This window comes from Camelus bactrianus, chromosome 31, assembly GCF_048773025.1.
Source record: "Camelus bactrianus isolate YW-2024 breed Bactrian camel chromosome 31, ASM4877302v1, whole genome shotgun sequence".
Classification (NCBI taxonomy): Eukaryota; Metazoa; Chordata; class Mammalia; order Artiodactyla; family Camelidae; genus Camelus; species Camelus bactrianus.
Window position 1 is genome coordinate 10,023,855 of NC_133569.1, and position 12,370 is coordinate 10,036,224.

The following is a 12,370-nucleotide window of genomic DNA, read 5'->3' on the forward strand; positions in this document are numbered from 1 at the left end:
CATTGCTGTTCACATAGGGAACCACTGTCTCTCTTTTTTCTACTTTTAGTTTCCTAGTATTACTTATTTGGATTCACTCATCACTCTCTATAAAACAGTCTATATTCCATAAGAACTTTATGAATAATTATGATTCTTCAACATATGAATTTTTTCATTAACAAAATGTATGTCTAAACCAGCCATTTACCAGACGTTTAAATATGCATGACAGTATTGTGTCCTAGAGACATGGGCTGGCTTTAAGAAAACTTTTACTGAATGGTACTACTTACTTTACAATGAGAGTCTTTCCTCAATGTACCAATATCTTCAGAATTCCTATCTTAAGCCTTGGATAAACATCATAAATTTATATAAGAAAGGATAGCCTTGAGTGACTAATTTTTTCCATATAAAAATAGGGTAAGTCTAGGTTCAAACTAGATCCAAAGAGTACAGAGTGCCACGAGACAGGAAATATATAACAAAAGTGTTTTCCTTTTTTTAAAAGAATTAAGTTGTCAGATTTAAACTTTTAGAGACAAGTTAAAGAAAAAAAGGCAAGAAATGTAGAAGTGAACTTTAAAGCCCACTTCATCACAAGGGCCCCTTTATCATTTCACATCCATGAACCCTGTTTAAAACAGCAGTTCTCAAGTGCCATCTGAGAAGCCCTGAAGCGCCAAGTTCCCTCCATCTAAGGAGTCCAGGAGGTCAAAACTAATTTCACAATAATAATGCTATTTTCATTCTCATTCTCTGTTAAGTGTGCAATGGAGGTTTCCAGATACATGACATGTGATAGCATCATAGCTCTAATGGCTAATGGAATGTTTGTGTGTGCTTGTTTTTTAAATCTTTCAGTTTTATTTTCTAATATACTAAACATCAATAGATACAACCCACTTAAAAGTTCTTCAGAATTCTCAATAATTTTTAATAGTATAAAAAAATATCCTAAACCCCAAGACTTTTAGGATTATTGTTTTAAAAGATCATGTCTACCAAATACTAAGGTAGGACTAATAACTTCCATCATTTTTAATAATCAAAGACACCACACACACACACACACACACTCTCTTTCTCTAATCAAAACATCCAGTTGGCTTAAGATCTTTGAGCTAGGGAAATAGCTCAGTGGTAGAGCACATGCTTAGCATGCACAAGGTTCTGGGTTCAATCCCTAGGACCTCCATTAATAAATAAATATAGAAATAAATATCATCAATGTGATAGCACTAGATGAAATAATTAAAAGTGAAATATGACTGACATGTTAGCAAGTGAAGCTTTACCCTACGTAAAGGTCAGAATTCAATTAAGCATTTTAAAACTGGAAAAATCTTATAACCTAATAATCAATCTCTCAGAATCCCCGAGAAGTATAGGGACTCCAAACTGAGCACTTTAGTGTCTCCCAACATCAATAGAAACATCCGAGTCAAAGCTGACATTTTTAAACTCTTTCTTATGCTTATATATATTTTTCAAACATGGATACCAATAATAACATCTGCCTTAATTATGTCATCTTTCAATTAAATTTGAAAAAATAAAAGGAATTAGGAATAAGAAGACTGTACTTCATTTCAGAGTTAAATTTGTATTGCAAAGTTTACCTGATTTGAATCTGTGTAAATTCTTCATTTCTCCTGTTTTTTTAGGAACAGAATCTTTCACTCCAACTGCAGGCTGAACAGTTTTTGAAACAAACCAATTAGTAATGTACATTTGATACAATCTGTAGTAATAATTCAAGGGGGGAGGGTCTAGCTCAGTGGTAGAGTGACTGCTTAGCAGTTCATGAGGTCCTAAGCTAAATTCCCAGTACCCTCATTAAAAAAAAAAATTCAAGATAAAAGTATAAAAGTTTTTACCTTCAGCTGAGGATATTTTTCAGTAGAATCTAAAAGCCAAAAGGGACACATAATCAATTATATGTAAATATGAAAGCCAACTATCCAGTCATGCAGTTAGTACTGAGTGCAATCCTCATGCTTGCTTTGGAAATTAGGTTCACATTAGGTTATTAGGTTTCAGTGTTTTGTTTTTCAGGGGCAGTTAGGACAGCAACAAGACAGAAATATGAATCCATTATAGATACTGAATAAAGAGCAGGAATATAGGTTTAACAAAACATGCAGTTAAGATTTCAAAAATACAATTATGTTTCAAATGACTTTATAAAATAGAAACGTGCACATATACAAATGTGAACATGCTGCCTGAGGAGGAGAAAAGCGATCTTTAATCAGAGGAACAAGTCACGGCTCCAAGAAGACAAATGTGAAAGCTGATGGTAAAATGCAAGAGCACATCTTTCATGCAACTGACACCATTAGACTACAAGTATTTATCATGCTCTTCAATTTGTCCTGTAATTTAGGAAGTCCAGTTGTGATGGCAGTTCATTTGAATGTGCAATTCACTTCTCGTCAGAGAAAGTGTTATGAATTGATCAGCTTGGATACACACTTGTAGAATAATCGTTCATAAAAATATTCATTTTTTCCCATACCCATGTGGGCTATTGGTATGCCTACATTTCTTGGATCCTCTAGCCATCAAAGTTTCTTGATCCACTCATGCAAGAAAGAATGTATACTGAGTTTTCAATATTGAAATCTGGTGATCAAAAAAAAATTTCATTGCCACAGAATTATTAGACGTTGTCTTTTTTATTTCAAAACCTGTGTAGTATTCGCTAAAAATAACAACTTTAGCATTTATGGAATGAATCCTATTAACTTCTTTTATTTCCAAAATTGATTTGGTAAATCAGGCTAATGTTTAAAAGGATTTTTGTGAAACAAATATCTTATCAAAAAATCAGGTATCATTAAAATAAAAAACAACAGAGCCAATGCTTCATATTCAAAATTAACCTCACTTGAATAACCAATTCCAATACAACATGTATCTTTGAAGCCTGATAGGAGGAGTGGCTGTGGTTTACCCCAATTCTAGGCCCCCTCCTGATTCCAGTATTCTCTGGAGTGGCAGCGATCTAACCTGGCTTCAGTGCAAATATACTGACGCCATCGAAAAGGAGTTCTCTCAAGTTTCCCCATCAATTCCAAAATCACCTACCTGCGGCCTTTTTCCCCTCCTTCCTTCCTTTCACTTTCCTCTTCAAAGGTACCTCTAGATCTGTGGTCTTAATTCTCCCCCTTCTCTATTCTTTGGACGGATGATGCCCACCACTTCTTTTCCCTCTCTGCTCAGCAGCAATATCTTACATCTCTAATTTCTACTTCAACTCTTTGCCTCGCTCTGGCTACGAACGTGCTCAGAAAGAAAAACAAAATCATGCTTTTCCTTGATGCTGTTGTGTCTAATTCCCCAGTGGCTCTTCTTCCAGATTCCCCTAAACACAAGTCTACCTTCTGAGCGTGATCTGAAGACCAGCAACAAGGGCTTCACCTGAGAGCTTGTTAGAAATGCAGACCCACTGCTCAGAATGTGCACTTTTCACTGGGTCCCCAGGTGACTGAGTAAAATGTGAGAAAGTCTGGTCTATACCGAGTCTGCTTCTACAGCACTCGGACTTAACTGATCCTTCTGAAATCCAGCCGCATGCGTCTCACTGTAACACTTCCCCAAAAGCTGCATCAGGAATTGCAGACTTTTTAGTGGACTCTTTACCAGGCTCCAGCTCCCCTGCCCTCTTCCTCTTTCCCACTCTCTTCTGTTGGCCTATGAGACACCATCCTATAAGGCAGCAACATGCTGCATGATATGAAGATCCAGACATTGGCAGCTGACCACACACACCTGTGCTCACCCATGGCAGGCACACGAAGCTCTGCGTGATCAGGTACCGCAGTCCTCGCTGCCTTCCTAACGGTCAGGGGACAGGGGAGTGGAACATTCTGCTGTGTTTCCCGGACAAGCTTTGGTGCTGGAAGCAGCTTACTTCATACTCATCTCATTTCAAACACTCCTCTTCCTTCTTCTAAAGAACTATTCTACATTCATTACCACCTCCTGCCAGGGACCCCCCCTCCTTTTTCTTCATTTACTCCCCTCCTCTCTACCTCTCTCATTCTTCGCTCCCTCCTTCCCTCCTCCTGATTTCCTCACTGTCCTCAGGTCACAGCATCTTGAAAGAAAGCTAACAACTGAGCTCCTTAAACAGCATTCTAGTTTAATCTGTTGCTGACACCTGGTAAGATATACAACTTACTTCCTTTCTTCCTTTTTCTCTCACTATACGTTCAACAGGTGATTTTCTTTGGCTGAGAGAATAGAGCCAAATCCATGTTTTAAATCAACATTCTGTCAAATGACTTTTTTTATAAAATACAGTGCTTACTTTCTATTTGTCCATTTAATGTATTTTTTTCTCCTAGACCTGCAGCTCCAGATAAATGATCAACATGGTTCGGTAGTTGAATCTCAGACGTACTCTGTTAAAATTAATATTAATAATGAGTTGCATAAAGATTTCCTGATCCCTTTCTAAGAAAATATGTGTTTCCTATCATTATTTTTTAATTTCCTACTTTAAAAGCAATTAGAACTTTAAAAGCAATTAGATTTAAAAACAAAATAAGCATATCCTGGAAACCCAAACATTTAAATAGAAAATTTCATATACACTCTCTAGATCAAGTCTATCTTTTATCTCCAGTTGGCTTTTGACTCTGTAAACTGAGCATGGAAAGCCAGAGCAAATATTTTCATAGACAAAATACTGACCTACGTGCAGATTTCAACAAAGAATTAACTTCAAAACACCTAATTCCATTTTGCATTCATCGACAAAAGAAGAGGACATTTAAAAAAATGCATATTTTTATATGTATAACTAAATTGCCTTGCAGTACATTTGAAACTAACATTATAAACTGACTACACTTCAATAAAAAATAAAATTGAAAATGTACATATTTAAATATATTCTTTAATAAGTATACGTGCTATAAATTTAAAATGTTTCTTAGGACAGATACTGTTTTTAATACTAAAATAACATTCTTGGCATGAAAAGAAGCCTTGGAGTCTGTCATGTTGAGTATCAACAGAACACTGTGGAAACTGCTACATTTCAGTAAACAAAGGCTTAGTGGAATCTAACTATTATTTGATAAAACTTTTATTGATAGGAAAAATAGTTGAATAAAGTACCAAAGTAGAAAGAAAAACATTTATGTTTAAATTTACAGCAGAGAAATTTTAAATGTAGCTATGCAGCTCTTCAAAAAAGTACAAGCTTTACCTTACTTAGGGAAGAATAAGAACACTGTTTAGTGACCACCCGCATGTGCCAGGCCCTTATGATGCACATTCTCTTCTCTACACACAATAATAAAAGTGATTCTAAGGACGGTTACACACTTGCTGCTTCCTGGCCACTCCAAGATGCTGGAGCACCGTGATGAGCAGATGGGACCCGCTGTTCTCTCTGTCTGGAACAACCCTCCCCTGGACCTTCGTGTGACTGCCTCCTTCCTGTCGGTCACCTGGCAGCTTCGGTCACACTCAGCTCTTTTCTACCTAAATTCCACCCTTACTCCACCCCTGTCCTAACTACAAACTCCCCCACTGTTGTCTAACCTAATGTTCTCCACGTTCCTTATGTGAAGGACTTACTGTCCCTGATAAAGGGTTGCTGCTTACTTGTTCTTCTGTTTCTGCCACTACAGCCTAACCCCTCAACTACTACATTCAGTGTCTAACTGCCTTGGTGCTAGTTGGTGTTCAGCAACAGGAATTTATTTAAGGTCAAAACATCTGAAGTCCCCAGAAGGCGTCAAGTACCAAAGCACTACATACCTATCGGAGATGTCCAGTAATAGTTTACTGACACTTAACATACCCCAAATGAGAACTCCCCATGCCCGCTCTTTCCCATTTTATTGTCCTTCAGATTTTAAAAAAGTGTCCTTAACACTTCAGTAGGCCACTAGTGGCCTCTGTGATCATTCTGTCTTACATTTCTATAGCACCCTTTACAGTTGACAATGTGCTTCACATTTGTTGCCACAGTTTTCTTTATGACACATGACCTGAGAGCTAGGTATCAGTACCATGTTTTTGAACAAGGTCACTGACATTCAAACAAGTCAGACAAGTGTTTCCAAGATCCCACAGTAGGTCAGAACCAGGATGCTATGTCTGCTGACTTCAAGTACAGTGCTGTGCCACCAGGCAGGAGCTGCTGGGATCCAAGGGCTCAGGCTCTTCGTACCTCTTTCCACGGCTATCACCTTGGAATAGGTCATCACTACCCTGTATTTAGCTTCCTTCAAGTTTGGTCGCCATAAAGGTACTCAGTGCACGCTATTTTCCCTACCCAAAATGGGCTGTCCTCATTAAAACATCACTAAACCAAACTGCTGGTATTTTAAACCCACATACTTATTACTATTCCCCATGCTTTTGCTTCTCCTGAAATGTTCTTTGCAGATCTAATTGACAATCCAAATATAATAATACTTTCAAATCACAAGCACTGTCTTTTCAAGGTAAAAGTGGTTTTTGTGTGTGTGGGTTTTTTCTTTTTTTAGTACAACCTGTTTCTCTCTGAATCTCACTAAGAGTTTTACATATTCATTTATAACAAAGAAACATCTGGTCACAGGCTGACCAAGAATTATTTTTAGTTTTTAGAAAATGTAACTTCAGAACCCAAACCAATTCCCTATGACTTCTAAGCCTTGGTTTTTGCACTACATACACCAGTTTCATTAGGTGAGTCTGAAAAATTAACAGAAGTGCACTCTGCAGTGGTATGACATGTAGCACGGAATGACTTTACTAAGTGTGGGTTAAAATGAGGAAAAAATTTTGCTGGGCAAATGTAAAAGTGAGAAAGTGAAGTCAAAACATCCCTCCATTTATGTTTTAACATGACTAGTCAAGTACAAACTTAAGGCAAGAAAAAAAGGAAAATGTAAGTATAACAAGGCATGTGGAGAAATACATATATTTCAGCATTTATATATAATAGATCGGTGATGTATCAGTATTGTCAGGGATATACTATGAATGAAAGCCTCTGTTTTACCTTTTTATTATATATATAAAAATATATAAATTATATATGCAAGCATATACATTATTCTTCAGCAAGTTTTATAAAAACATCAAAATATATGATACATAAAACAAAGGCCTTTGTTCATTGTATATCCCAATACTGACCTGCATTACTCTACAACATTTGTTTGTAAATACCACTATAAGTAAGAGTTACATTTTGTCACTAGAAGTCACTCAATTGAACATGGTCGTCTCACTACCTGAACGTTGTAAATTATTACTAGAGAGAGAGAAAAATAGATTTTAGAAAGTTCCTAACACATCAACTTTCCAGCTAGAGAAAGAACAGGGAATCAGGATTCTAAGGATAATATATAGCTTGAAAAGATATATTGAATGGAACATGAGAGGGGGCTAAAAAGAAGGTTAAAAAGTTTTCATCTCAAATTCTAAGCTCACAATTGGTAGATACTGAAAAACAAACTAACTTATTCCTATTCATCATACACTTCTTATCTATTTCCTTGGCATTTATGATATATTCCCTCTCATAACAACTGAACTTTTACAACCTAAACAAAGGGAATAGAAATTTAAGTCATATTTTTAGAATTCAAATAGATTTCATTATGACATAGTATGCATATTATATTACCTGTACCATCAAATGGATTTCATTATGATAGAGTGTGCATGTTATATAACCTGCAGCATGGTGCAGAATTCCATGTCTCCTCATGCATTCACATTCAAAAAATACTAAAATGCTTCTTACATTTAAGACCTTATTCTAGGTGCTCCAGGAAATGCACAATTATGTTCCCTAATCTCTAGCGGTGTATACTGATGCAGGGGTAATAAAATGAGTATGTAAATAACTATACTACAAAGTATCTGAAACTTGAAATTTTAAAATGGGACACGAGGACTAGACATACTTTTTTAAACTATAATACAAAAGAATTCTGAAGTAGGTTTTATCATATGATTGTTATTAAGAGTCTACTTTGAGAGCTGGTTGTTATTTCAGGGAAAACATGTATTCTTCAATTAGATGAAGAGTTTTGAATATACTCTTAATGGGATAATTTAGAAAACACAGAGGAATCTATAATATGGATTTTGAGAAACAGAGTTTTAATTTCTAAATTTCTATAATTTCAACTATTATTTTAGTCTGAAGGCAGAACCAGAGATAGAAATAAAGTAAAACAAACAAAAAAACCAAAAACCTCTTTCCTCACAACTCTCTGATACCAAAATAAAAAGCATCCAAGGGAAAAAAAAAAAGACACATGCTACGCAGTTTTGGAACTGAAGGGCCCCAGGAAGAGTCCATGATTATCACAGTAAGTAACTGTGTGCACTGAAGATGTCACTGAGGCACGAGTATTATACAAGTGCCGTCAGTGTGGTTTAAAAGTCAAAGAACACTTATCCTTGGCCAAGTTTCACACTTCCTCTGTTGTGGGAAATCTTTTCACAGTACAATTTCCTGTCACTATATATATTCTAGTCCATTTTGCTTCAGCCTCATCCTCAGTATTTACCAAAGTAAAAAAACAAAAAAAAAAAAACAAAAAACAAAAAAACAACCTGTCATATTTTTATAAAATGGTTTACTCTAACTTTCTAACACAAACATAAAACAATGATAGGCAGACCACTGCTAAATTTTAAGAGTAAATACTACACAAAACTAAATTCAGAGCAGAAAAATTAATTTCACAAGAGAACACTTTACCTTGGGAGCAAGATCTAAGTCCTCATCTGATGGAGGCCTTGAATCATCAATATCATGTTTGGGTGAAACTCTTTGGAGCAAAAACACACATCAAAAATGAGTGAGTTCATTTCTTTAAACAAACAGGTCACAAAAGTCTATGCTGAGGGATAAGAAAGCAGATTTGGGAGCCAGGCTGCCTGATGATCAAGTCACAGGTCAACTACTTGCTAACCATGGAATCATGGGTCAACTAGTCAACCTCCTTAAGCTACAGTTGCCTAATTAACTAACAGTAAGCTATAATAGCACAGCTACTCTGCAAAGCTGTTGTGGTGACTGTACGAGGTAACTAATGTCAAGTACATAACACGGTGTCTAACCCAGAGTAGGACACTCAACAAGCCTTGTTTCTTTTCTCTGTGTTCCCTTAGTCAACATGTAATTTTTAAAAATCCATAAAATCCTACCTGATGACAGAGATATCTTCATTACTTGGTGAAACCTCAACCACTAAATCCACTATTAAAGAAAAAAAGTAAAATAGACTTCATATCAGCAATAGAAAAATACAGAATATTGAAAGTATAAGGCCAATGTTCTGTTAACAAGCATTCCCTTGGGACCACACCTGGAGACTACACACTTGAGTGAATACTGAGTATATTCCTGGTAGATAATTAATGCATAAAAACCACTTCCCCTCCTTTATATCAAAAAAAAAAAGGGTGTTTATCCAAATTTGGTATCTTGAAGTGAACTGCTGTTTACAAGGACCAAAATCCCAACCAAACTTTACAAGACTCACAAAAGAATGATACTCATTAGTAGAATCAGTACCATAAACTGACAATGTCAAGCTCACACAGCGTGGTGTTTCTGGACGATACCCATGGGACTAACCCACCCTGCCATTTGGCTTTGTCAGCCTCATGTTATCTGGGCATGGTCATCCCTATTCGCTCACATATGGTCTAGGGCTGCCTTCACACTGCAATGGCAGACATGAGTAGATGTGACAGACACCACATGGCCTAAAATATTGACTCTCTGGCCCTTTATAGAAAAAGCTTGTGCCTCTCTGTTTTATGTCATAACCAGGAAACTCTAAGACTCAAATCGAATCTTCTTACTCTTCTGCTCAACATTCTTCAGTGAATCCATGCGGCTGCCATTGCTGGTTCCCAACTCAACCATTTCTTCGTCGTCCTTGCCGGACAACTGCAACTTTTCTTGGATGTTTTCTGCCCCAGTATGCGAAGAAGGTAAACTCTCCTTAGCTGCAAAAAGAGAAATGATTATTCTGCAGTCATCACAGTAACTACATCTCCTTCCCCCATGGCTGCTTTAGGAATGAGCATGCAATGTAGTCCAGCCAATAAGATGCTAGGGGAAGTCTACCGGAAGCGTCTCTGTTTTCTTCCTCATTAACAGGAAACATGCAGAGAGAAGCAGCCCTCCTCGCCTGCGGATACTGTCACGTGAGAATATGATGCTTGGAGCTGCTGCCAATCAGCAGACCAGGAAAGGCGACATCAAACACCAGCAGCCTCACAGCTGAAGGAGGGACAGCATCTGGGATCCTGATGACATCACCGAGCCGTCTAACCAATCCTGACTCCTGTTGCTGTAGCCACTGTTACTTAGAGCTCCTATTATTATTTGCAGCTAAAAGCATCCTGACAGATTTCCCAAGGTCTACAGCAGACCTCCTCCTTTCTATAGTACTAGAAAGGCTTTTAGAAGCGTGCCTGAGCTAGGTAGTCACCTCATTCCCAACCATTCCTACAGCATCCTTCCTGCACCAAAACGAAACTCATAGATCCTGCAAAGTTCACTGGCACATCTTAGCCTCTGCACCGCTGTCCTTTCTGCCAAATGTAATCTTCAAAGATGTTCCGCTCACCAAACACTGCCCTTCTGCCTCCTTCCCTGGCAAATTTCTACTCGCTCTGCATGGCTTACCTGACATCCTCCCCACTTTGAAAAAACTTCTTTCCTCACCATGGACAAGTATTTGGCACATATTAAATACCAATAAAAATATATATAAAGACAGTTACAAAGTCCTCGAGGGCTCTGGGACACAGTAAGCACAGAATAAACTAAAGCAAATCATAAAAATGGTGATGACAGTAACAAGCTCCTGGAGGCCAGGAACTGTGCTTTTGACCTGTTTGCATTCTGTAACGTCAGAGTGCTGCTTAGTACCTAAACAACACTTGAGAGTCATCTGTTAAGTGGATGAATTAACAGATAAGAATGTTTTCTTTGAAAATCCTGTTTAAAAAAGATACAGACATTAACCAGGGACAACTCTGTTGTGTTATGAGCACCTTGAAGACCAAAACTCTGTCTATTCCATCTTAGTATTTCCTACAACAGAAGTTCTTTCTTGATACAGGTCTACCAAGTTAAAGGTGCCCTCATACAGTTCAGACTGAACAGCATGCTAGGGGTCACGTCTAGGCAACACAGTCTTTTTCTTTTTTATGTGAAGTACTTCTGTGCTTTTATTACAATCTGTTGAGTCCTGAGTTGTGCTATTTGAGTATTATGACAATCCTTTAACTAACAGCAAAAGAAAATCTTGTTCCAACAAAATATAGTTTCATGACAAGTATCCCCAAAAAAAGAAGAAAACATCTGACTCTCATGAAGGCAACATATCTCATTCTTTTTGCACTTCTGAGGCATGCAATCAGTAAGAGAGAGAGACCTTGTTGGTGTAATGATGTGAAAAGTAACCAGTGCTTCTCAACAAGGCACTGCTTTCCTGACTTCTGCACTATCACTAGGTATCTTTAAAAAACAATCTCTTATTAGTATGCTACACACTGGTTCAGCTGTGCAGTTCTAATTGTTGGCCATTTGTTTACAGCACCAGGAAGGTATTGCTGAGCTCCCAGTTTTAAAGACAATAACTTTTTAGTGAGACTACTCATTATGCAATAACTAGCATTCATTTACCTGATGTAATCTATTTGCTGTAAAAATTAAAAGACCCAGTTCTGTAACAAGGCCAACTTGTTATAACGTTAGAGGAAATGTACAACAAAGTTAAAACCCTGTTTTTCTTATTTACACAAATATATAATATTGGATTTCAGGGACCATGATTAAATAAATGAATTTCTTTCCAGACAATATTGTCTCAGATTTTAAATTACCTACAATTAACTTCTTAAGTAATTCTGAATACTAGACCATTAAGAAAAAATTAATGAAAAAAATAAAAACACACATGAAATTTATACACTGGCATTTTTCACTGCTCTTTCATTATCAAAATTTCCTCAATCTTACTTCCTTATCTATGGTGGGCCCAACAAGAGTAACTTATTACCAGAACTCTGTCCTAGGTCGCTATTTTGAGGGGGAGTATTTGGTATCTTTTCTTCTCTGTAGTCGACAATCTGCTGGTAAAGGCTATGTATAAAAAATGGGATAAATAAATATTACTACTTGAATACTAATATGAAAAACTATTACCAAGTATATTAAGTTCTTGGATTATTTCAGACAATATCAGAGATAATATCAAAACTTCAACTGTCCCATATACTTCAAATTGTACAATCTACACTTTTAAATTTAGGATGTATGATTAAAAAAGAAAAAAAAAGTAAGGTGAAGTAGTCATGAACTGAGGGCAATACAGCTCAGTAAGTTAAC

The 12,370-nt window shown here is 36.9% G+C and overlaps 1 protein-coding gene across 9 annotated transcripts in view; it reads right to left on the bottom strand.

Moving 5' to 3' along the window:
* Positions 1-12,370, bottom strand: part of LOC105066019 (coiled-coil domain-containing protein 144A) — a 74,401-nt gene that overhangs the window by 32,441 nt on the left and 29,590 nt on the right. For 4 of the 9 annotated variants that reach the window (XM_074355786.1, XM_074355785.1, XM_074355784.1 and 1 more), the window contains exons 1-7: positions 10,097-12,005; positions 9,829-9,975; positions 9,166-9,217; positions 8,717-8,786; positions 4,301-4,394; positions 1,863-1,891; positions 1,605-1,677 (exon numbers count right to left, since the gene is read on the bottom strand). In XM_074355786.1, the coding sequence (XP_074211887.1) occupies positions 1,605-1,677; positions 1,863-1,891; positions 4,301-4,394; positions 8,717-8,786; positions 9,166-9,217; positions 9,829-9,975; positions 10,097-10,136 (505 nt within the window). In that variant the 5' untranslated portion in view covers positions 10,137-12,005. Of the gene's footprint in view, positions 1-1,604; positions 1,678-1,862; positions 1,892-4,300; positions 4,395-8,716; positions 8,787-9,165; positions 9,218-9,828; positions 9,976-10,096; positions 12,012-12,370 lie in introns of those variants that run through there. The other 5 variants (XM_074355791.1, XM_074355790.1, XM_074355788.1 and 2 more) reach the window with 3 other exon arrangements.